Source organism: Mesoplodon mirus (assembly GCF_964341445.2).
Source record: "Mesoplodon mirus genome assembly, chromosome: 14".
Classification (NCBI taxonomy): domain Eukaryota; kingdom Metazoa; phylum Chordata; class Mammalia; order Artiodactyla; family Ziphiidae; genus Mesoplodon; species Mesoplodon mirus.
In genome coordinates this window covers 47587734-47614621 of record NC_138990.1, presented here as the reverse complement: position 1 = coordinate 47614621, position 26888 = coordinate 47587734, and the positions used below count along the sequence as shown (strand labels likewise).

At 43.4% G+C, this 26888-nt stretch overlaps 1 protein-coding gene across 1 annotated transcript in view; it reads left to right on the top strand.

Annotated features, from left to right (window-relative positions):
- ALK (ALK receptor tyrosine kinase) overlaps nucleotides 1–21422 on the top strand; it is a gene marked incomplete at its 5' end in the record, with an annotated part of 729367 nt that extends 707945 nt beyond the window's left edge. Inside the window, 6 exons of the mRNA XM_082642950.1 lie at nucleotides 1995–2092; nucleotides 6031–6123; nucleotides 8608–8709; nucleotides 17177–17311; nucleotides 17993–18083; nucleotides 19962–21422. Coding sequence (XP_082499076.1) covers nucleotides 1995–2092; nucleotides 6031–6123; nucleotides 8608–8709; nucleotides 17177–17311; nucleotides 17993–18083; nucleotides 19962–20645 — 1203 coding nt within the window. The 3' untranslated portion in view covers nucleotides 20646–21422. The remainder of the gene's footprint in view (nucleotides 1–1994; nucleotides 2093–6030; nucleotides 6124–8607; nucleotides 8710–17176; nucleotides 17312–17992; nucleotides 18084–19961) is intronic.
- Between the last annotated feature and the right edge of the window lie 5466 nt (nucleotides 21423–26888).

Here is a 26888-nt window from a genome sequence, read left to right as displayed (position 1 = left end):
TGAGCAGCCAAAGACAGGGAGCCCAGATAATCCCGGCCCGTGGGTTAATGCGTGGGAAGATTTAGTCCCTGCAGCACACCAGACTCATGGAGCATTTGAGACGACAGTGGTCCTTGCATCCTGAGTGAAGGGGGCTAAGACACAAAGAGACCCCGGGGGAGCTAGGACTGGGTCCTCTTTGGCAGGAACAGAAAGCAATTTGAAAGAAAGAGAGAGAAAAGATTGTTCTAATACTATAGCAAGATGGCTGCATATTCCCCTTGGAAGTATATTACTTTCCTTTTCCCCAGGAAAAGGGGACTGTCTCTCACACTGCCCAATACTTCTCAGCCTGACAAGGTCCCGGGAGAAGCCTAACACAAGAGACATTTCCCAAGACCCCACAGCACCCCCCAGGAGTAGCCCCCTCCATAACTGCAGATTCCTCTATGAAGCACTCACTCTGTGCCTCTGACTGTAGGTGCTCCTAACAATCCAGTGAGGCCTGTCATGCTGATTTCACAGACCAGGACACGGTGGCTTGGACAGAGGCAAAGCCGTCCGCCCCAGGTCACACAGCCAATAAGGGACGAGCAGGATGAAGCCCAGCTCAGCTCAACCGAGCACCGAAATGTGCCCTCATGGCATCTGTGTGCTGCATCTGTATTCACTTGGGTACCGTGCGCTGTGCCCACGGGTACTCCGGCCCTTCTCGGACACGCTCTCCCGAGAAACTCAGTTTTAACTCCTAGAATCCTACTTCCCCCAACCCAGACCCTTAAAGCCCAGTTCAGGGCAGTTTCGGCTCCACCCTGTTGACTGTGTGACCTGAGCCTCTCTGAGCCCTCGGCCCTCTCATCTTTAATACAGAGGTAACCTCTCTTCCCTACCGACCATGCGGGATGTTGCATCAAAGGAGATCATGTCCTGGGACTTGCTCTGTTGCATGTAAGGCACTGCCCAATGGTCCATGGGCAGAGACTATTCCCCTCCCTGAGTCGTCACCCCCAGAATTGAAGCATGCCCTAGACAAACTCCTCTCTGCCTCCTTCAGACCCCTGCTCTCTCTCCAAGGAGTCCCGGGGAGGCCCTGATCTGTGGCTGGCATCTGGGTAAACCCTAGTTCCGCTGTAATCAACCAACGAACCCCCTTGTTCACTGAACCACGGCAGCGAGCTAAGGGTCGTGTTGGAGACCACGGAAGTGGACGCTGAAGGCCCTGCCTCGGGTGCCTCGACGTTTCCTTGGGGACCTGGTAAAATAGGCACAGAAGAGCATAGTGAATGTGACACTGCATGACGACGTGTTGCTGCAGACTTGGGGGTTTAGGAATTTAAAAGACACCAAGGAGGGCATAGCCCTCAGAAAAGACTTCCTGGGGCTCCACCAGGCTGCGGGGAGGCAAAGACGGGGTGCATCTCGCGGGCAGCGGGGGTGAGGGGGTGGCAGCAACTTTTGCACAAAAGAGAATTCATGCAGAAAAGCCGGAGATGGCTCTTCAGCTGCCCATCATTTTCTGGAAGCTTTCCTTTTTCAATCCACTTCAGGTCTAGGTCTTCAGGAAGAAAATCAATTTTTTAAAAATATTTTTAAGCATTTAACTAGAGCATTTCTAAAACAACATTAGCCCCCTTGATTTCCTCACAGGCCTGTTTGTACGTTTGGGGGATCCAAATGTTTATGAAGATTGAGGTGGAAGAATGGGCAGAAAAAATGCAAAGGGGCGGGACGTCTGCCCGTCCCCGTTCCTGTGGTTTAGGGCTCCAGCCCCACTCATCTGGGAGCTGCGACCCTGTAAATGTTGCGCCCACCTGCAGAGATGGAGTCTTTGGTCTGGGCTGAGGCCCAGGCATCTGCATTTTTTAAGCCACCAGGTGATTTCGAATGTGCAGCCAGGGCTGAGACCCTGGGGGTGGTGCACCTGTTTGGCCTCCTAGTAAGCATGGGAAGCGAGTGTTTCAGATCTTCTCTCCCCCAAGAGCTTCTCATCAGCTGGTCACTTCCGTCTTCCACAGAATCAGCCCTCCTCCCTGGCCATGCTGGACCTCCTGCACGTGGCTCGGGACATCGCCTGTGGCTGCCAGTACCTGGAGGAAAATCACTTCATCCACCGGTGAGGCTAAGTGACCTTGCTCTACCCTCTCCTTCTGTATGCTTCCCTACATGTCTCAGGGGCCCAGATCGCGCCTTCAGAGCAGAGCAATAGTTCTCTCTCCAAAGCTGTTTGGATGGTTCAGCTTTGTTTGTCTTTAAGATGGTTATTACTCTACCAGGGCTTCATTTGGCCCATATGTAAAGTGGGATCATAAAACATCCATACCAGCACTGGAGACCCACATGAGCTATACCTGACCCCCTGCAGCGACTCCTGCCTGTGTCAAGTCCTAGATCATGTGAACGTTTCCATATCTAGAAAACTGGGCTCCTTAAGGGAAGTCTAAGGAGTTTATACTTTCACATATTTGACTATGGGTAACTCGAAGGCAAGGACCCTGTTTTATTCACCTTCATATCGCTGGCACATAGTGGGGCACAATAAATGTTTATTGGATAAATTATTTTTTTTCTAAAATCCTCTGAAATGAAAAATAATGATTATTTTCTCCACCTCTGTACTTCATTTCTTCTACTCTATATGATCCTTGTGTTTAAATGGTGTTTGCATTGGTACATCAAGTCCATGTGTAATGCTATAGACATGAGAGATGACACGTATTTCTTTCCATGTGGCCATTGATGGCTTTCTCAGCAGACAGCTTGATTCTGAAACCTGAAAAGTCAAATAGATTGTTAGGCTCTTTGCAAAGCTCTTCCTAACCACTGGCTTCTAATTTAGTAAATAACAACCTGGTGAACTAATAAACATTCATTAACCCATCAAAGAGTATAAGACATGTTCCTAATAATTAGAATATGTAATACAACGTAGAAAATGAGAGAATGTGTATGAGTTTAGAAATAGAGAAGCGTGTAGGTAGATAACAAGCTATGCTTCCTTCCCTAATAAAAATGGGGAAGTTGAAGATCGAGAAATACACTGGCCTAGCTTCCCCAAACCATTCCTGAAACAAGGCGAGAAGCTCACATCAGCTCATCCTTTGACTGTCACTTCATCATTTTGATCTTCAGATCTTCCTCTTGATTTTCAGCCTTTCCAGCTTGCAGATCATTGTGCTTGATAGAAATAACAGAAGTAAAAGAGAAGCCGGGCTCAGTTCTTTCTGTTCTCATCCAACCCCGCCACTGTTTTTCTTGCCCTGGTTAATGTGTACACAACTTTCCATAAATCTCAGCTCTGGGCTTTATTGTTGTTCAGACATGACAAGGTTGTACTCTTTTTGGAATTAGTCCTTGGCTAGAGCCATCTTTCCATCTTTTGTCCACGTCCTCTAAATCTGGGCTCATCCAAGAGCAACATGTGCCGTCACCTTGGTGACTTCAGATCTCTCCCTTCACTTCTCCCTGAGGTCGTTTCTGCCTTAAAAAAAAAAAAAAAGATTTATTTATTATTTTATTTATTTTTGGCCGCTTTGGGTCTTAGTTGCGACATGTGGAATCTTTGTTGAGGCATGTGGGCTCTTCGTTGCTGCGCACGGGCTTCTCTCTCATTGTGGCGTGCAGGTTTTTTCTCTCTCTAGTTGTGTCGCACGGGTTCCAGAGCACGTGGGCTCTGTAGTTTGTGGCATGCAGGCTCTCTAGTTGAGGCATGCGAGCTCACTAGTTGTGGCGCATGGGTCCAGTTGCCCCACGGCACGTGGGATCTTAGTTCCCTGACCAGGGATCAAACCCGCATCCCCTGCATTGGAAGGTGGATTCTTTACCACTGGACCACCAGGGAAGTCCCCATTTCTGCCTTTTTATCTCCACTCCCACATTAGTCACCAAGCATCCAGATTCTCTGACTGAGGGATCATATCCGTCTTTCCTCTGACGTTTTGAAATCTGCTTTCCTAGAGGCATGATAGCATGTTGACTATATCCAGTGCTGTAATTACAGATAATAAGATAACAGGATCATATTCTCTTAAGACTCTTATGGCTTCCATATCTGTAAATAGTTACTGAAGGTCAGAATTAGATCCCAGAGTAATAGTTTGTTGCTCCTTTTATCTTTTTTGAGAAATGAAATTGTCAAAGATTGAATCAATAATGTATCAGATGATCTGCTTTACAAGCAAAGGGTGACTATTAGCAGAAATTGTCCATCTCGATCAAAGCTGTCTTCTGAGGTAATTGGTTTGAAGAAAGCATCTTTTACATCTTCTAACTGGCTTGAGGTCTGTGGCACACTCCCCCAATAGGTTTACCTTAATTCTCTTTCCTCCACCCAGTGTCTGCCTTAAGATTCGCAGACTCCCATGCACCCACACCTGCTGAATTCAGAGTGGAACTCCCTCACCAGATCCACATGCTCCCATTTTTCTATTAGATCTCTTTCCTTTGGACATGCCTTATTGCCATTTCAAGAAATATGTGTCATTCTACCAATTCTTGGTGTGTTCTATGATGTTACATTTACTTTCCTGCCATTAGATTCAAGGTCAATTTTTTAAGTAACCATTCCCTGCACATCATTGGAAAGACCTTTCCGGATCCATAAATATTGTTCCTGGTCTATTTCACTATATTTCTCTTGAGAAGCAGTGGCTATATCTCTTACTATTTTTTTCTTCTTCTTGATGTCATATATGTTATGCTTTTATGGTTTCCTTAGGGCATTTTATGCACCATTGCTCCTTGAAATTCAACTTAAACCTTCTGGATCAGGGCAGTGGCATTAATGACATCCATCTACCACCCTGACCCATTGTTCTGATCTCCTAAGCCATGAGGCCCTATCCAGACCCTATTTTTAATACTATCCAGTTGTTTATTCTCCATGTCCTTCTTTCTCTGCCAAAGGTCAGAACCTTCATGAAACCGACTGAAAATGTGAAAACACCACCTGTTCCCCCCAAGGATTACTTTTTTTTTTCCCATCCAGGACTTTAATGTTATTAGAAACCCATTCCAGACTTCTTCTGGCTGCATCCTTAATCCCCACATGCATGTCAAGAATGGGTGGCACAGTGGTTGAGAGTCTGCCTGCCGATGCAGGGGACATGGGTTCATGCCCCGGTCCGGGAAGATCCCACATGCCGTGGAGCGGCTGGGCCCGTGAGCCATGGCTGCTGATCCTGCGCGTCTGGAGCCTGTGCTCCGCAACGGGAGAGGCCACAACAGTGGGAGGCCCGCGTACTGAAAAAAAAAAAAAAAAGAATGGGTTATCAGTCAGTGAGTAGAAGTTGATGAATCTTGGAAAGCTTCTGATCAAGGCTTACAGGTGTGCTACCTGTAAGAGAATAGGCCATCTGGAGCATAACAACTAAGAAGACAAGATAACTTTCTAACTTGAAAGAAGCAATTCTTCGGCCACATAGCTATGATGCATAGAGCTTAGCAAAGTCTTTAGATAAAATCATGGATGTAAAAATCATAATGGCTTATTAAAAAATAAAACTAGAAATATTTAGGAATACTTTGACCTACTTGATTCTGGTCATGGAAATTATGCTGTTCCAGAATACTCCTTCATCCAACCGGCAAAATCCAATCAGCAATCTGTACAGAACAATAGCCTAAAGCCAAACGCATTTCTTATGTCCCTCTATTATCTTCTTTTAGCTTAAGTTTTTTTGATAAAATAAGGATAATAATAGCACCTTGTGTCTTACAGAGTTGTGAGAATTAGATATGAAGCACATAGAACAATGCTTAAGTACACAGTAAAAGGCCAATCAATTTTCTAGTTCCTATTATAGTTATTTTCATTATTATTATCCCATTAAACATTTCAATCATCTCCCCAAATCCTTTTCCATTTCCCTGTTAGTTCTGAGACCTAGAATCGCTTAGCTATTTCTTTCATACTGAAGTATAATGTAGAAAGGAACTACAGGGAAGAAAAGAGAACTATCTGAACCTTCAGATTGGAGGTGAAAATCCTTGTGCTGAATATTATACATTTATCTTTTCAAGGAAAATGCATTTTCTCTTTTTTTTTCTTCCCAGGGACATTGCTGCCAGGAACTGCCTCTTGACCTGTCCAGGCCCTGGAAGAGTGGCCAAGATTGGAGACTTCGGAATGGCTCGAGACATCTACAGGTGAGTAAAGACTGCCATCACCCATCAGAGCTCACCTCCTCAGCTTAACCCCCTCAAGAGAGTGTGACAAGGCTGCTTGTGCCCTAAAGCATCCCTGGTGCCTTGTCAACTTGCCACCTAAAATGTCATTAAGTTCCTTTTCAGGACATGGGAAGCCTTAATCATTGCTCATGCCTGAAGGGCTAATTCAAGGATCACACTGCCTGCAATAATTAACACTAAGCTGTTAATTAGATTGTCTTTCTGGTTCCAACTCTATAGTCCTAGGATGTTCTGAGACACGGAATAACCTGGATACTTGATATGGAAAAAGTTTCTAAGTAAACTTTAACTTACTTAACCCCTTTCCTCAATACTCAGAAATTCTAAACAGGCTTAGCTTCCATCACCCCAGGCCAGAGCACCTTAGAACTGACAGGAAACTGGGCCCAGATCATCGCTCTTCCTTTCTCACACCAGGAGACACAGGAGTGTACTTCAAAGCCCATAGGTACCGAGCTCAGCTTCATTTCTTTTTCCCTGTCATATTCTTAAAGCTACATTAAAAAATAAAATAAATTTTAATTAAAAAAAACTCTATTATACTTTATCCCACTCTTCTCTTCCCAACCCCTAGTTTCTTCTTCTTCTTCTTTTTTTTTTTTGGTTCATGACACACTGCATGGGGGATCTTAGTTCCCCAGCCAGGGATTGAACCCGTGCCCCCTGCCCTGCAGTGGAAGCGCAGAGTCCTAACCACTGAACTGCCAGGGAATTCCCGTTTCTTCTTTGTCTAATTATTTACAACAGTGACTCACTCCATTAGCTGAGCAAGTCACTCCCTTGCATGGTCACTAATTACACCTTCCCTAATCTGGAGGTAGAGTGAGGAGGGATGGTCATGTAGACCTTTCAGTCTTTGGAGAATAAGGGAGACCTTGAAGGCCTCCCACGGAACTGGTAAACAATCTCTGTGGGGTAAGAATGCTGATGGCCTCCTGTTACCACAGGACAGCAGTACATAGGAAATTAGGAGTTAGCAATGTTTTCAGCTACGGTCATCTACCACTGGTATCCACCACATACCCTGGTAATGCTCCACTTCACCCTCTTCTATCACCCAGAGTCTCAGCATTCCTTCCGCTCCTGTCTCAGAGCACCCCGGGAGAGCCTGTGCTCTAAGACACAAATGTTGCAGTGAGACTTAGTGAGTCACATGATCTGGCCCTTCCTCTCCATCCTCAGCACCGACAGTTCCCCAGCTCTAGGCTTCACCTCCCAACTTCCGTACAGCTCCGGCTTCCCACAGGCATCGCGCAATGCCACATGTCAGGAATGGTCTTCCTCAAGAGCTGCTTTGCTGTTCCAGCTCCAACAGCGCCCCCAAGAAACTTCTCCTATACTCTACCCCCACTTTGGGTGGAACAAATGCATTCTTCATTGGTCGAGCTTCGTACATACCTACATCATCGCATGTGTTGTTCTTACTGCAGTTGATTCTGTCTGTTTCTTCCACTAAACCATACCTTGCAAGAGAGAGACTATGACTTATTTATGTCCTCAGCATGTGGCAGAACACCTGACACATACTAAGTACTCAGTTCCTGTTTATTGGAGTAATTAATTAATCTAGGCAGCTGGTGGGGAGCCACCTCCCATAACACACCAGGCATGGGAGCACAGTGGTATGAATTCAGTTATTAGTTTTGTTTTGTTTTGTTTTTTGCGGTACGCGGGCCTCTCACTGTTGTGGCCTCTCCCATTGCGGAGCACAGCCTCCGGACGCGCAGCCTCAGCGGCCATGGCTCACGGGCCCAGCCACTCCATGGCATGTGGGATCTTCCCGGACCGGGGCACGAACCCGTGTCCCCTGCATCGGCAGGCGGACTCTCAACCGCTGTACCACCAGGGAAGCCCCAGTTATTAGTTTTTATCAGTCATTTGCATTAATGACATCAGTGACAAAAACTAGTGAGTCACCTCATACCATGGAAGCCAGGTGCTCTCCTGGGGGCTCTGCTATGGCATGCAGCTTCCCGCCCGCTGCCTAGAGGGTTCCATGTCGAGCACCTGTATTGAATTAGATGCTGTGTGAGTGCCGAGGAGGATCCAGAGTAGGACACCAGCCCTGCCCTCAATTCTCCCATTTTGGATCTCGCATTACCGTGGATCATCAGGAACAGTACTTATAAGGTTGAGTAATGTTATGCATTGTGAGTTGTAATAAACAAAACCCATCAGGGAAATCTAACTATCTGCCAGCGGGGATTTTTAGTCATTGCATAGATCTTTCCTTTCACACCTGCAGTGGCTGTTTTGTCTCCTATGAGATGACACTAAGGTTGTTAACTAGGTGATCTGTGTCCCCTGCTCCCCTCCTGAACCACAAGCGCCCCTTGTTAATTTCAGTCCGTTAACCAGTAGACCTTGTTGTTGCCACTCTCTCAAGGTACCTGGCTCAGAGCCATTTCCAGAGCCAAGTCCGCTTTTCTCTTCTCCCTGCAGAGCGAGCTACTACCGAAAGGGAGGCTGTGCGATGCTGCCAGTCAAATGGATGCCCCCGGAGGCCTTCATGGAAGGAATATTTACTTCTAAAACGGACACGTGGTGAGTCTTTCTGCTGCCCTCCTCCAGGTCTCACCGTGGGCCTTAAGGGAGAGCTCGTGAGCCAAATGATCCCACACTCTCGTGGGGAAGGGTAAGAGGAATCAACATACCTCTCCAACGGGGGCTCTCAGAGGTTGGCATACATCAACAGAGCATCGGAACCACCAGAAAGGCTTTGGTAAAACACAGGTAAACACTGGACCCCACCCTGAGAGCTTAGGATTCAGAAGGTCTGAGGTTGCTGAGAAGTTGCATTTCTAACAAGTTCCCAGGCAATGCTGATGCTGCAGGCTGGGGGACCACACACTGAGAGCCACACATAATAATGAAGTTAGATTTATTCCAGGAATGCAACATTAAGACTAGAAAAATTGATCAATGAAATTCTCCATATTGACAGAATCACGGAGAAAAGGAAATACTTATCAGCACAAAAGTGCTGCAGGTGATGGTGGTGGTGAGACCCCTTCTACAGCTAAAAATCAGTTTGGAAAACACTGTCTGCACATTAGATCTCCAGAACTTATTCATCCTGCATAACTGAGACCTTGTGCTCCTTGACCAACATCTCCCCCTTCCCCTCCCCTCAGCCCCTGGCAACCACCATTCTACTCTCTGCTTCCATGGTTCCACTTATGAGTGTTTGTCTTTCTGTGTCTGACTTATTTCACTTAGCATACTGTCCTCCAGGTTCATCCATGTTGTTGCAAATGGCAAATTTCCTTCTTGTTTATGGCTGAATAATATTCCATGGTTTATATACATGCCACATTTTCTTTATCCATTTATCCATCAATCAATATTTAGGTTGTTTCCATATCTTGGCTATTGTGAATAATGCTTCAACAAACATGGGAGTGCAGATACCTCTTCAAGATACTGATTTTATTTCTTTTGGATGTATATCCAGAAGTGGGATTGCTAGATCTTTAGTCCTATTTTTAATTTCTTGAGGAATCTCCATACTGTTTTACATAATTCCTGTAAGAGCAACACATAATTTTTTAAATGGCAAATTGAACCTGTGCTCCCTCCCAAAATACACACACACACACACACACACAAGGGAGTCTTTTTAGTTGCATAAAAATCCACAAGGACAAAGACAACAATAATGACAAAATTTTGGAAACTGGAAAGTTTACAGACAAGTGGTCTCTTACTTAGAAAACTAGAAAGTTGATATCTAGGGCCATCCAGAAGCAGCCTGATTCACTCTGCCTGATCAGGAGCCCCAGAAAGGCCCAGGAATGGAAGGTGCCAGCACCTCTGAAAGTAGAGGTGCAGCAGAGAGGAAAATGAGTTACAGATCTGTTTAAAACGTAACTAGATCATTCCCTCACCCCATCCCTCCTCTACCATCACACAGGGCTGGGGTTCCCTCTCTGAAGAGGTTGAACTAAAGTCTTTCCGGCCTTAGGGACATCAGACATCAGCAACTCTCTACTATAAGCATGTGTGTGTGTATATATATATATATATATACACTATATATATATAATATATATACACACATATACACTATATATATATAATATATATATACACATATACACTATATATATATAATATATATATACACATGTACACTATATATATATATGTATACATATATATTTATATTTTAAGTCTACCTACTTAAAGGTGTATGCCCCCTCCATCCCCTCAGTGCCAAGAACATGGCAGCTAGGCAGAAGGAGATGAGGAAATTCTTGAAGGAGGAGCTGACCAATGAAGTGAAAAACTTCAGACACCACAAGTGCTGGTGGGCTGAATAATGCCCATCCAGAGGTACCAGGCCCTCATCCCAGAAACCTGCGGTTGTTCCCTTATAAGAAAAGAAGAGTCTGCAGATGTGATTAAGTTGAGGATCTTGAAGTGAGACAGTTATCCTGGATTATCCAGTGGGCCCTAAATGCCATCACAAGTGGCATGAGAGGCAGAGGGAAGTTTCATACACACACACAGGACAGAGGCAGAGGTTGAAGAGATGTGACCACAAGCCAAGGAATTCCAGCATCCACCAGAAGCCAGAAGAGGCAAGGAACAGTTCTCCCCTAGAGCCTCTGGAGGGAGCGTGGCCCCGCAGTCACCTTGCTTTCAGCCCAAGAGACTGGTTTCAGACATCCACCCTTTAGAACTGTGAGAGAATAAACTTGTGTTGTTTTAAGCCACCAAGTTTGGCTTAAAACTTGGAAAGTTTTAAGCAGGAAACTAATGCACCTTGTGAAACAAGCGAGCCAGTTTGCCCACCAGTTGACAAGCCTCATCTACATAGAGCTTCCCATCAGCTTTGTCATGTCCCAGTCTTAATACATGAACAGACAGCCAAGAATCAACAAACACTTGAGAAAAGATTCTAATCTGAAGGAAACAAACATATAAAAAGGAGGGCTTCCCAGGTGGCGCAGTGGTTGAGAGTCCACCTGCCGATGCAGGGAACACGGGTTCGTGCCCCGGTCCGGGAGGATCCCACATGCCGCGGAGCGGCTGGGCCCGTGAGCCATGGCCGCTGGGCCTGCGCGTCCGGAGCCTGTGCTCCGCAATGGGAGAGGCCACAGCAGTGAGAAGCCCACGTACCGAAAAAAAAAAAACAAAACATATAAAAAGGAACTTGGAGGAAGAATGCAGAAAGCTTAGGAAAACTTTTAAAAACAATATCCTCGGAAAGTTATATTATTGCAACCATAATCTAAAGACAAAAGATTATTTAAAACAATGTTTTTAGGGGAAAAAAATTCCTGGATATAAAAATATGATGAGAGAGCCCTCCAAGGAGATGGAGCATTAGTTTCCCGGAGCCCATGTGGGCAGCACACAGCAGCATACTTTCAAAGAGCACAGGAAGGGAAAAGCAGGGAGAAGAAAGAAACTTGGCAAACACTACCTCAGCCAGGTGATCAAGGTCAACATCAACAGTGATAGATCATGTTGATAGCAAGTACCTTCACCTGATATGATGAAATGGCAATTAACCTCTGTGGTCCTTCTCCCAAAACCCAATAACTCCAGTCTAATCCTAAGAAAAACAGACAAATCCTAATTTGACATTCTACAAAATTCCTGACTGGTACTCCTCGAAACTGTCAAGGTCATCAAAAACGAGGAAAATCTGAGAAGTTGCCAAAGTCAAGAGTAGCCTAAGGAAACATGACAACTAAATATAACATGATGTTCTAATGGGGTCCTGGAACAAAAAAAGGAAATTCATCAAAAATTAAGGAAATCTCAATAAACTATGGGCTTTAGTTAATAATAATGCCTTAATATTGGCTCGTTAATTGTAAGGAATGTATCACATTAATGTAAGATGCTAAAAATAGAGGGAACTGAGTGTGAGGTATGTGGGAACTTTCTGTATTATCTTCATAATTTCTTTACAATCTAAAACTGTTCTTAAGAAAATAAAGGGTTTTTTTTAAAGATGATGATAGATGTGTGAAAGTAATGGAAAGGTTGGAAGACAGAGTTGAATAAATCTTCTAGAAAATAAAACAACTATAAATAGATGGGATAGATAGAAAAGAAGAGAAAATTAAAGGGATTAGACCACTAGACCCAATTAGCTGACAACTAGGAGTCCCAGAAAGAATGAATAGAGGAAATGAAAGGAATGAAAATATCAAAGAAATAATTCAAGATTTCCCAGAAGGACATATGTTTCCAGAATGAAAGCATCTAGCAAGTGCCAAGCACTGTGAATAAAAAGAGTAACACAAGAGCACATCATCATGAAATTTCAGACCAATGGTGATCAAGATGCTGCAAGCTTCCAAGGAGACAAATAAAATCATAGTAAAAAATGATCAGAAGGGACTTCCCTGGTGGTCCAGTGGGTAAGACTCCATGCTCCCAATGCAGGGGGCCCGGTTTGATCCCTGGTCAGGGAACTAGATTCCGCATGCATGCCACAACTAAGAAGCCCCTATGCCACAACTAAAAAGATACCACATACAGCAACTAAGAGTCCATGTGCCACAACTGAGACCCGGCGCAGCAAAAAAAAAAAAGATCAGAGATGAAAGATAGGGAATCCAGTGCTTCCCTGGTGGCAGAATGGTTGAGGGTCCGCCTGCCGATGCAGGGGACACAGGTTTGTGCCCTGGTCTGGGAAGATCCCACATGCTGCAGAGCAGCTGGGCCCGAGAGCCATGGCCGCCGAGCCTGCACGTCCGGAGCCTGTGCTCTGCAGTGGGAGAGGCCACAACAGTGAGAGACCCATGTACCGCAAAAAAAAAAAAAAAAAAAAAAATTAGGTCTATAATATAGGTTCTTTATTGTTTATGATTTCACACATTGTAAAATATGTGAAAACATACATGGGAAGGCTACATTCTAATTTCAGTGGAGGGGAGGGAGAGGAGAGGATGGAGGGTGACGCTTACTTGTATGTATGTTATTTCTTTAAAAAAGAGAGGAAGAACTGACACAAACAAGGCACATTATCAACATCTAGACATACAGGTATCCATTATATTATTTTCCTTTTTAAAGTGTAGGTTATTTCATAAGTAAAATGCTTAAAGGAACAAATTTCATAACTTCAGATACTAAGTGCCATGGAGCAGAAAAGCAGAGACTAAAGAGTGTGGGGATGGAGGGAACAGAGGAAGGAAGCTGGTTTAGCACAGCGGGTAGGGGAAGGCTCCATGAGGAGGCAATGATCCAATACCTGGATGACAGAGGACACACTATGGAAACACCTGGGAGCTTTCCAGGCCCAGGCAAAGTCGAGCAGAAAAAGCCAGTGGCAGGAACAAGACTCGCTTGTTTGAGGAATGAGAACAAGTCTTCATGGGGAGCTGGTGCACACAGGGACCCGTGGTGGGTCAGATGCAAGGGGCAGGCAGGGGGCGAACACAGGCCCTTGGGACCCACGTTAGGGAATACGAGTTTTATTCAGAGCCAATGGGGTGCCGCTGATCGGTTGGAAGCAGGTGACACAATCTTTAAAAAAAAAATCACTCTGGCTTCCATGGAAAATAGACTGGAGTGGGGCAGGGGAAGATGAGAAGCCAGTTAGGAGAACACTGCTCATTTCTAGGTAAGAGATGAGAGGGGCTAGACCTAGTGGCGGCAGTGGAAGCCATTGGCCGTGGTCAGTTTCAAGCTCTGTCTTGAGAGTAGTCAACAAGACCGCGGTAAGTTGGATGTGGAGTGGGAGGTGTGGGGAAGAGTGAGATCAGGACGATTCCTAGGTTTGCTGCTTGAGCAGACAGCTGAACAGTGGTACTGCCGAGCTGGAAAGACTGGAGGAAGAGATGGTTTGGGTGCAGAAAGAGCTCATTGGAACATGTCAAGTCTGAGCTGTCTATTAAAATAGGCCGGTGGAGATGGCGGTACATGAATTTGAAGCTCAGAGAATTGCAGCGAACTGTGGATGGAATCAGCTGGAGATTTAAATACGATACAGTAACTTTTGGGTTCCCATTTTTCCTAAAAGTGTGCCCCACCCTCTACCATAATTGGGGCCAGTGGTGGTTCAGATGAAAGGGGCAGGCAAAGTATTAACACGGAGACATAAATGGAGACTATCTTCCACCTTCAAATTATGAATAAAGGAAAATAAAGTTTAGCTTTAAAAGGTGATAAACATAGCACGGTTGTGACTTTAAAACTTTTTCATCAGATTATATTCATTGATTCAAATTTTTAAAATAATTTCATCAGCAATCACTTAAGCTATTTCTATAATTTCAGGCAGAGCAAGTTCAATACCAGGAGAAACAGAGTGGGATTTTTTTTCTTATATTTGTTTCTGTTTGATTTTGAATGCTTTTGTGCAAAGCTTTTGACCTTGTATTTCCTATTTAGGACAGGTTTAGCTTATAGGTGATTAAAGAACCATTTGGCATACAAAATATAGATTTACCTTACCTGTAGGATTGCTAGATAAAATACAAAATGGCCAGTTAAAATGGAATTTCAGATGAACAGTGAATAATGTTTTGGTATAAGTATGTCCCATGCAGTGTTTGGGATACACTAATACTATAAAGTATTTCTTGTTTAACTGGAATTCAAATGTTACTGAGTGTCCTGTCTGGTTATCTGCTAAATCTGACAACACTACTTACTTGAAATTATCCACGTTCTATAATCAGCATGACTTCTTGCTCCCTTGAACTCTAAAGTAAGAAAATAAACACCTATTTTCAGTCTATATAGTGGTTCTCTCAGAGGACACTGCAATCTATCTCCCTAGCTGTCTATCTAGACAAGCAGAAAACATATCGCTGGAACTCTTTAAGCCCTGCTGCCAGTTTCATCCATGATTTTGCTTATTTTGTTTTGCCTTGGGGGCAGACCACCAGAGAGGAGTAATATATGCACCAGGCAATTTGTAGGTAGTAGAATTAATAGATCTAATAATGTATTCCAGTCTGTCTTGAATTAGCTGTATAATAACCTCTGCTTCAGCCTTCTCACCTAAAATATACGGAAAATATCTTTGCCCAATTCTCCTCACAAAAACCTTTGAAATTTCACCTAATTATGTCAATAAAAAGTACTTTGTGTTCCTTAGGAGATGGAGGAACTACAGTTCTTTACAATTTTTGAGGTAATATTTATTAACATCAGAAAACTACAACCAGACACAAAAATAAAAATAGGTGCTTTTTTTGTCAAAAAGCTAATTATGAAATTAAAGTTTTAAAATAAAAGTTTTAGTCAAAGTATAAAAGCAGATGATTTTGGAACATGATAAAAATCATTATAAAGTTCATTTAAAGCAAATAAATGAGAAATCAAATACATTTCTTTAAAAAGAGAGAAATAGGGGCTTCCCTGGTGGCGCAGTGGTTCAGAGTCCGCCTGCCGATGCAGGGGACGCGGGTTCGTGCCCCATTCCGGGAGGATCCCGCATGCCGCGGAGCGGCTGCACCCGTGAGCCATGGCTGATGAGCCTGCGCGTCCGGAGCCTGTGCTCCGCAACGGGAGAGGCCACACACAGTGAGAGGCCCGCGTACAGCAAAAAAAAAAAATAATAAATAAAATAAAATAAAATAAAAAAATAAAAAGAGAGAAATAAGGGGAAAATGCCCTACCAGATATTAAAACATAAATACACAAAAAGTAAAACAGTAGTATCAATGCAAGAAGCAGACAAATCGATGAAGTGAATAGATAGCCTGGAACAGACCTGTTTTACTCACAAGTCAATAGTTGAAGAGAAAATTATTTTAGGAATATGTATTGTTCGAAAAGTGGTTTTAGAAGAGCTAATAAAGTGACATCCTTACCTCACACTATACACCAAACTCAATTCCGACTGGATTTGGGAAGAGAGAAAAAAACAAATACAACTGGAAGAAAATAGCAAATATTCATCTAATTGCTGGTAAAGAGAGGACTGTAGAATCTATAAAACAGATGGAGGAAATCACACACAAAAAATTTAAATAGATTTGACTACCTAAAAATAAAAATCTTTGGCATGCTAAAAAGGAGAATTAGAAAGCAACTAATAGAAGTTATTTGAATTTTGGATAAAAGGTTAACATCTTTGATATATAAAGTATGTCTATAAATCAAAAAACTGATAGATACCAAAACAATATGTGGTTTAAAATGGACAATATGTGGTTAAATATGAACCATTCATAGGAGAAATGAATGAATTAACACACACACTCAACCATGTTAATTATCAAGTCAATAAACATAATTTAAAATATTCTACCATTTTTTACCTTAAAAATCAGCAAAAGTTCTCAGTGTTGGTGGGAGTGCCTGATGCTGGTTGATGATCAGAGTGACCCCTTGGGAAGTCAAATGGACAATATGGGTAAAGAATGTTTCAGTGTTCGTATTATTTTGACCTAGTAATTCCTTTAAAATTATCCTAGATTTTACTAGATTATCCTAATTCTAAATTCAGGAAATTTATCCTAAGGAAATTGTCCTTTTAAAAATGTATAAAGATGTTCAGCACAGTATTTTTTAAATATTTTAAAAATTGAAAACAATATGGAAATGATACAGCAAATTATGGCACAACTACTCAGTGGAACACTTTGCAGCCATGTCAAATTCTATTTACAAAAATGTTGGTATTAGCATGCAAAATGTTTATGCTATAATGGAATTTGCAAAAAAAAATCACAGCAATTATATAAAAAAAATCTAAGCACAGAAACTTGAACAAAAAAAAATAACATGCTGGTTATGTTTTTATGGAGCTTCACATGTGACTACTTTCTCATTCTTTTCTTTTTCTCCATATGAAGAGTTCTTTATTGCGGAAAAAATGTGAAATTTAAAAAATTAAAATTTTACATGTGTGTATGTCTGTGTGTGTCTATGTATGTGTGTCTGTGTCTGTGTATGTGTTTATGTCCCTGTGTATACGATATGTGTGTCTGTGTATTTATGTGTGTGTCCGAGTGTGTATGTGTACACGTGTGTATGTCAGTGCCTGTGTCTGTGTGTGTACCCGTATCCACATCTCCCATCCTGTGCGCAGGTCCTTCGGAGTGCTTCTGTGGGAAATCTTCTCTCTTGGATACATGCCATACCCTAGCAAAAGCAACCAGGAGGTTCTGGAGTTTGTCACCAGTGGAGGACGGATGGACCCACCTAAGAACTGCCCCGGGCCTGTGTACGACTCTTCTAGGAATTTCTACAAGTTACTAAGCACAGTTTTCCTTTTCAAAGAATATCTGCAGCCACATAGGCTTTTTTGTTTTAAAATGAAGGAACAGATGCCTGACCTCATTTAATATGCCCCGAGAGAAGAATATGTCTGTGGCTTCAATGGGTTATCTTCCAGCCCCTTGAAAGCAATAATGTCACACCTGAAAAGGTATCCATCGTCTGGATGGAGGCTGTGGACTCACCAGGCTCACACGCCTCAAGCACCTCCTAGGAATCTGCGTCCCAGACTCCGCCCCTGCTGCCCTGCACCATGGGTCTTGAGTCTCCTTTAAGTGTTTCTGTTCCCTGCATTTTCTGCTGTCCTGTCTGGCATCCCTCCTTCCCACAAACAAGGCAGATGGGAAATAGAATATTCTGTCCCAGAGGTGACTTTAATTCAGGAATGGGACGAGAGGAGCCATATGTAACGTAAACACCAGGATGTCCATGTTCACGAGCCCTATGTTATATACACCTTCACTCTCTGCCCATCAGCAGAGGGCAACATGTGCCAACACGGGACAAGATGAGTCCCCACCCTCGAAGACAGTGCCATTCCAGTCCCATTTAGAAAAGTGCTGGGGAAAAAATGTATTTTTCATCCTGTTTCTCTTGATTTTAATTAATGTGCTTGTTCTTATTTTAGATACCGGATAATGACCCAGTGCTGGCAACATCAGCCTGAAGACAGGCCCAACTTTGCCATAATTTTGGAGAGGATTGAATACTGCACCCAGGTATAAACATTTCCTCCCCCCTTGGCCAGCATTTATATGGAAAAGTCTTGAAGATGGCAAATACCAAAATGGGAAATAACAGTTACACCAGCCAGGAAATATGAGTTACGATCATGAGGACGAATGTTAGTTATCTATAAAGTAAAATGAGTAGTATCTGCTTGCCTGTTTTGTAGACAAATACTAGTCGCTGCCACTTAAAAGGAGTTGGGGCTTGGAGAGGTTTTGTCCAAACCACACAGCTTCCCTGCCATCCCGCTGGTCCCTATGCAAATCCCGCTCCCATTTCCGTCAGTAAGGACTAAGTTTTTCCTCTTTTGATAGAAATGGGATACATTTTCCGCAGATGACTATGCCTCCTACCTCCTCAAGAGTGGAGGCCACCAAGTGAGAACCCCCGCCCCGTTTCCTTCGTCTCTGCATCTGCGCTGTCCTCAGTGGAGCCGTGTCCTCCTCTCCTTCAGGGCGGCCCCACTCACACCACCTTCAGGCCAACACTTACCTCCTCTCCGCTGTATGTGCTTTCTTTCCCTCTCTTGCCTCTCATTCCGTCAGGATGTCTAATTCTGGAGAACATTTTAGAAGTCAGACAACAAACCACTACCTCTCTAAACTCCCTCTCATCTTAGTTGTGACAACAGACATACTCATTTTCACACTGTAGTCATTTCCTGTCCTCATGATTCCATCTTTTCGGGTCCTTTGGGCTTGGAAGGCATTTATCTACACAGACTTCAAGTTATTCGGGGTTCTCTCAGAGAACTTTATGTTCAGTGGCATTTAGGTTATTATGCTGTAATATATTAATGGAATACATCCACTTAAGTATATATACTTTGGAGTAATTTTCTTCTCCAAAGTACATAAGATCCCCTTAAAAGCAAGGAACTCTGTACAAGCATATTTTGAATGACTCACTATAGAGATTAATGATTAATAGGGAAGGAATTAAGACTAAAACAGAGAGAATTAGAAGGTAGTTGTTTTTTATTCTTAAACTCTTTACTGATTAATACTGGACCTATATGTTTTTCTGTTAAACTGAAGTAATGGTTTTTCCAATTTGCATAAAATATTACAGAATCAAGTTTCTGCAACTTTAAGCTTTCTACCACAAATTTTCCTCAAATATCTGGCAACTGCCTTCTGCTTTTCTATATTAGTCTGTTGCTGTAAAAATGATCTAGCACAGAGCTGATTTTGTAAACGGTTTTCCTCTTAGCACTTCAGTATTTCCTGGGTTTCATCAGATACACACTAGTTAAAGAACCACAGCATTGTGATATTGGCACATGTAACGATACGATGACAACACCCAGAAATGTTATAATCAGGTGTAGCCCCTCCAAACATGATGGAAATGGAAAGGAGAGAACTAGAGGTTAACCTGTTAGGTTAACCACGTGTGTCCCTCCTCTCCTACCCTCCCCTTGCCCCCAACACACACACAAACACACACACACTTGAAGTCAAACACATAGACTTTTTAGTTGAAAGGATTTCAACTGGAATCATTTTTTAAAGTAATTTACCATCTTTTAAATCCATTGATCTGTAAGATTTGCCCAAAGGTGGTCTCTGCAAAGTCTTCCTGACCCCTCTCCCCTGCCCTGGCAGTGGGCCACTTCCTGGCACCCTCTCCCAGCACCCTGCAGGCACCTCTGTAATACTACTTATCCACCAAGCTCTCCAAAGATGAGGATGATTTCCCATTTCTTATTCCCCTGTGCTTATAAATTAACAGATTCCCAATAACCACTGAATAGTCTCTTCATCTGTAAAGTAAGTTCGATGACATCCGTGCTAAGGGAGCTTCCAGATCCAACATGTTTGGTCTGTGGTTCAAAGTTTCCGTCCGTCCATTTCTCCCACCTGTAGGACCCAGATGTGATCAACACTGCTTTGCCCATAGAATACGGGCCCCTCGTGGAAGAGGAAGAGAAGGTGCCCATGAGGCCCAAGGACCCTGAGGGAATCCCTCCTCTGCTGGTCTCCGCTCCCCAGGCCAAGCGGGAGGAGGGCCGCGAGCCAGCCGCCCGCACGGCTCTGCCTTCCGCCTCCTCGGGCAAAGCCGGCAAGAAGCCCGTGGCCGCAGAGGCCTCTGCCCGAGGCGCCAGGGCGCCGGCTGTGAAGGGAGGACACGTTAACATGGCATTCTCTCAGTCCAACCCGCCCTCGGAGCTGCACCAAGTCCAGGGGTCCAGAAACAAGCCCACCAGCCTATGGAACCCAACTTACGGCTCCTGGTTTACAGAGAAACCCACCAAAAAGAGCAATCCTCTGGCGAAGAAGGAACAGCGCGAGAGGGGGAACCCGGGCGGCGAGGGCGGCCGTGCCATCCTGCCCCCCGCGGCCGCCGGCCACCGTCCGGGCACCTCTCTGCTCCTCGAGCCGTCCTCGCTGACCGCCAGCCTGAGGGACATGCCTCTGTTCAGGCTGCGCCACTTCCCGTGCGGCACCGTCCACTACGGCTACCAGCAGCAGGGCTTCCCCCCGGAGGCCGCCGCCCTGAGCCCGGGCAGCTACGAGGACCCCGCGGCCAAGAGCCAGCCTGCGCCCTGAGCCCGAGCCCCAGCCCGAGGGCGGCGCGCGCCAGGTAACGGGCCCTCTGCAAGCCCCAGACCAAACGTCACTTTTCATTCTGTGCCAACTTGTTTTGAAGTGCCACATCAAAAGCTGTATTTTCAAATTGCTTCAAGAGGTTTTGAGCACGGGTTCATCCTATTCTTTCGAGAGGAGAAAATCTCATAAAGACGAGTGATAAACACGAGGCCCGGATGGGGCTGCGCAGGGTTTTGACGCACGGCTGGTGTCCACCTCCCCGTTTCTTTCCAATCCTGTGAACTCCGCCTCCACGCACGCAGAACTAGCGCTCATGTGTTTCCTAGTTGGAGTCATGGATGTTCCCTTACCTTGTTGATGTGGGCCTGGACCACTTGAGGGCAGAGGGAACAGAAATAAGGGAGTCCTCCGCAGTGAGTCAGCGCTGGGAAAGACATTCTGTAGTTGGAAAAGAAAAATCACAGACAACTCGCTGAAACGTCACTGTGGATGATGTTTGGATGTTTTCAGTTGTGGTGATTCATCGACGATCATAAAAATGTGGTAAATAGTTATGGTAGTAGAGAGAAAATGTGTATACACTCATCTAAATGAAATGCAAATACTCAGAGTGCTTTGAGATGACAAAACACGGGTACAGATCGAGAGATTCCAACATCCAATTAATATACCTCATGCCTTAAGAGAAGCCTCCTACTAAAAGTGAACAACTGAGTGTGAGGTTTCCTACTGGGTTGAAAACTGAAGATTTAAATTATTAATTACTTATTTTAAGACTTTCCACTAAAACTCCGATGATTTAAAAAGAAAAAATTTAAGCAGCAGTGATACATGGAAGCACAGGAACATATCCATTCATGGGCATTAGTGTCGAACCTTCCAACAGTTTCAATCATGAAGCTTCCCAAGTTGAAGTTTCTACTGCTAGTGGTGGATCATTGGAGTAGCAGGCCCTCCGGCGGTCCTAAGAAGCGGTACTAATGCAGTATCTATCTTTCCTTCCTCGGGCTTCACCTGAGTTTTCGCTCCTTAATCATGTGATCCTAGCATACATGGAAACACAAATTTGCTGAAATACACATAGCATAATCTGTATACCTGTCAAATACAGGATAAAACAGATTTTTTTCTCTGGGTGGCAATGAGTAAAGGAACTAAGGAACACTTGGAGTGCTGAGGTTGGCAGTGACATTTAGGACGGGAGTTCTGAACTTGGTTTTCACGGATGAAATTCATCTCCAAGCAAAGGAGTTGGGAATCTGTTAAACCTTACACATGTACATATGCAGTGATGCTTTATCAGTAAGTTTTCATCTCATTCTTTCTTTCTGCTCCCCTTCGTTCTCTTGCCCAGTTTCTTTTCTGGTGGCAGCTGTGCCAATACATCACTTTGGGAAGAAAGCATCTTTTATCACTTGTTAGGCACTAAGCATTCCCAAGCGAAAGGACAGTGTTTATCTACCTTTTCTCCTACCTTCTTAATTTCACCTACATCAAAAGTCTCACTCTGGGGCTTCCCTGGTGGCGCAGAGTCTGCCTGCCGATGCAGGGGATGTGGGTTCGTGCCCCTGTCCGGGAGAATCCCGCGTGCCGCGGAGCGGCTAGGCCCGTGAGCCATGGCCGCTGAGCCTGCGCGTCCGGAGCCTGTGCTCCACAACGGGAGAGGCCACAACAGTGAGAGGCCCGCGTACTGCAAAAAAAAAAAAAAAAAAAAAAAGTCTCACTCTGGCTGTGGGAAAGCCATTCTGTTCTAAGCCAACACTAGACCAGTGAGTGTTGATTCCTCCTATGGCAGAGCCTTGCCCTAGTCAGTAGTTCTGCACATCTCTAGAAGCACTGATACCCTGGACACCACATTTCCTTTAACTGCCAAAAATATTTTCATCAGACACACATGAAGATGAAACATCAACCAACTCATCTCTAAATACCTGTATCATTAGTTTTAGCTCATGCCCGGTGCAAAGTAAAGTCTAATTATATAACATTAGTCTAATTTGTAAACCACCTGAAGGGGTGCAAGAATCACACTTTGAAAAACACTCTCCTCAAAGGATGACAGAGGAGCTGTCGAAACTGAGAAGAACAATTTCATTTTGTATTTGTAACACCAGTAACCAGTGAAACAGGGAGCATGTTACGTGGTTAAATAGCCAACTCTTTCATTAACAAGGAAAACATCTTATCCCTTTCTCTTCTTAAAAACTACAGATCCATTACATTTTCAGGTTGTGCCTTACTACCACTGAGATTGATTTGTTGATTCTAATCATCTTTATTGGTATCAGTTTTCGTGTAAATAATAGTCCAATCTTAAAAGCTTGTATACGTGGAAAATAAACAACTCCACACTGAGATATGACGTCCTCAAGATGTTTCATTTAACTCACTGTAAGCCCATGTATTGGCACGGTATTAATCTGGACTGTTGTACACTCAATATTGCTCCAGCCATATGGCTCCAGCAATTTGTACAGATGCTGTGGACTCACATATTTATTAATTATGATGCAAAGTCCCACCTAGAACATGAACAGGCACAATTAAAAGTCTGTAGATGTTATGTTAATTAAACCATAAGCTAGTATAATTATTCTTATTCTGTGTCTATAAAGAAGCTCATCAGAAGTTCACAATCATTCCATTGGGAAATCAGCAATTTGTGAGGAATGACCAGTTTATCAATATGTGGCACCTCAAAATTATAGCAAATCAACATAGCAGGAATGAACTGTATGTTTTAGAAAGAGTAAGGTATACTTAGCAGTTGAAAGACCAGATTCTCTAGCCCGTTAGGATGTGAGTCCTGGCTCTTCATGGGTTATCAGACCTGTCTATACCTCAATGTCTCCATATATTGTACAAAATGAGGATAATAACTTCCCTTTCTCACTGCCCTCAGGAAGATTATAAATTGTGTGAAAGCACAAGCACTCCCTTGCATACCTCTTGAATTCCCACGTGATTTGGGTTGGGTGTGGGGAGAAGCTCAACAGTCAGCGTGTGTCTCTGCACACCTGCCCTCCCCACCACTCCCGTCTGGCCCTCCCGGCTCCCCTTCTGTGCCACGTTGGCTTTGCCTGTCACTGGTTTAATGACAGTAGCAAGAACCCTACCAGAACCAAGTCCTTTCAGGGCAAAAGAAGAATGTAAAGACTCTCTACCACACTTAGTGTTAAAAAATAAGCATCAAAGGAAGATATTTAACCCATTTGATGAATTCTTCTTAAAAAATTTCTGGCCTCTCCATATAGTGCTTGGTAAACACTACAGCTGTTAAGATATTATGTAACCACAGATTAACTTTAGTCCATAAAATATGAGGCTTTTATATCCAAATTCACATGGCACACCACTAAGAAATTCTAAGGGATCAGGCTATTTTGCTAGATTTTTCTCCAGTAATAGTAGGATTAAAATTCACATGAGCTTTGTAGACCTAAAACATGATGCTTATGAATTTAGACTACTCTGAATAACAGACTTCCTATGACAAGATTCATAAAATGTATGAAGTGTGTTGTCAATCTGTCTTTAGCTAATGACTTTTTAAATGGATCCCCAAAGAACATACAACTTGACTTTGCTAATTTCATTGCAGCAGATGGTTCCCTATGCTGTTGTGTGAACATACAAAACAAAACCTAGCATTCCCATAATCCTCCACAAGATGCCCTAGAATAAAAGATAATTATCAAGAACAACTGGTAAGGCTTCTATTAAGATTCTGTTTTGATTTGGTATCCTGAGTCGGTGTGTTTAAGTTTTAATGCACCACTCAAGTACAAAGCTATTTTTAGCCCTAGCTTAACAGCTTTAAAACATTTGAAAAGCTCAGTGCAACAAAAGAATATGGCATGGAGTTGGGGGGCAGGGAGGAACACGGACTCTAACCACAGCACTAGAGCGATGACTCCCCCCTCTTCGGCTGTTCAGTAAACGTAAACAAGTGTGTCACCCTTCCATGTAAAGACCGCACGACCAGGGTAGGAGAACCGCAGGTACCGGGTCTGCCTGCAGCGCCGTCCGCTGTCCATTCCTCAGATCCTTCTGCTTGACACTTGCTCCAGCGGTTGCCCGACTCCGTTCATCTGCTAAGGCCTACTGACTCCTTGAAAGCAATTGCTCACAATTAGTTATCCCGCCGTCACTAAAAGGCTCGTTGGGTAGGTGCTTTTCAGCCGATGTTAGCTGAAAGGTAGTCTTACTAAATGAACTCACTAAGCCTTAGCAACTAGTATATTAACGCTCCCTAGAGCGTTTACATCTTGAGAGGTTATTTGCCAGTATAGATGACTATCAAACTGTTAAAACCTCAGATGGTTATAATATTTTGCATGGTTTAGCACTCATCAAGTATTTGAGAAACAGCAGGCAGACTGAGCAGGAGTTATGGGCATAGGTATTAGCAATTACCTACCTACATGACCCGAGCAAGTTAAACTCTCACTTTCTCATTTAAAAACATGGGCAGTTTGGTCTCAGAGGCCCCCTTCCTTTGATTCTGAAGTCTATGATTCTGTAAGACTTCACCTCTGTGTAAGGTAAATCCCAACATCTGGCCCACAGTTGGTAGGACATGACTGGTGCGTGTGTGTGTGTGTGAGAGACCCTTAATTCATTCAGAGCTAAAGCCAATTAATTCAGTGCACAATCCCAGTGAGCCAAATTATATTTAATCTTTACACAAAAGCAGCCCAGAAGGAAGTTCAGCATCAGTTCTCTGTTTATTGTTCTATTCAAAGATCTCTTTAACAAATCACAAAATCATTAACATAGCAAAATGAAGTTGCTATCCAGGGTGGTTTCCTGGAAGAAGCAAAGCTGACACAGGACTATGAGAATCATGTCTGTTTAATGACCTTCACGGTCACCATGGCACCACTTACTTCTCTTTTATTACATTTGCTACAGTGGCAACCTTATTAGCAAAGTAAAATCATGCAACTTATCACTTGAAGCTTATCTTTTACCACACCTAATACTCTATGACAGATCTGATGCACTTGCTGTCAGTGCTCATTCCCAGAGTAACAAAGCCCAGGATAAGCCACACGTTCAAGACCAGGCAGTGTCTGTGGAGTCAGGCATCTCTGAACAAGCATCATGGAACCATTATGATGAGGAATTCACTAATAACAGGAGTCTTCTCTCCCAGTCACCACTGGATTGGAGAGAATCCCTCTTTTCGGGTTTGTGGAGACACCCACTGCCACTGGAGGGCAATTTTTGGAAACCTGTTCCGAATTGTATAGTGTTAGAGTGGATCTAGTAGTAGGGAATCCCCAAAAGATAGCCAACTCAAATGCCCCACCAAAAGACCAAAAGAGAAGATTGTGACAACTGCAGGCAACTGTCTACATTTTAGTGCATCTAACAGTTGAGGGGAGAAAAACCAGTTTAAATATTTTTGCATTGTTTCAAAATAATATTTACGTAGTAGTTCACAGTTCTCAGTAAGAAGTAAAGTAAGATTAAAGACAAATTCTTTTTCCTCATGTATGTACCAGTTAGCAGCCGGTGATGTTTTATAAAAGAAACTAAAGCAGAACATGACACTGAATTTTCCTCTGTCACACCCCAAGGAGTGTGAAGTGAGACCTCAAGAAATCTCATGCTATTTCTTACTTTCCTAAGCCCTAGTCCCTTCAAGAAAGAGAAAAGATCGCTTGAGAAAAATCACAACATTTTTAACTGATACATATAATCTACTGGAATTCTTATTAGAAATCCATTTTTTACTGGCAGGTTCAATAAAGGAGATTGAAAAATTTCACTTTAATCCTCTTCTCTCTTGTGTATAATACAAAATCCACTTTCCTCTGTCATCAATTGGGACTTTTATGACTATTAAAATTCATTTTAAAATCCATTTTAGGATGCTTTTCCCAAAGATATTGCATAGTTAACACCTATCCTTCATAACAAGAACTGTCAGGGACAGCCAAAGTCATCAACACTGCTGACTGAGATTTAAGCTGAATCTCGGAAGTCGTATTAGAGAAAGAATAAAAAGAATGGCTTGAAGCTGTGCACGTAATTTTAACATGATTCATTTCCATGTCAGTCTGATTTGATTTGTTATGTGAAAAACAGTCCAGTCTTCAAGAAGGTAAGGGTACTTTGAGTAACACCGCTATCAGGCTGGAGTTGAAAGAACTTAACCTCTATGAGATCAACACAGGTCAAGGAGAACAAAGCATCTGGATATTTAAACTTCCTAAACTTTAGGAATGCTTAAAA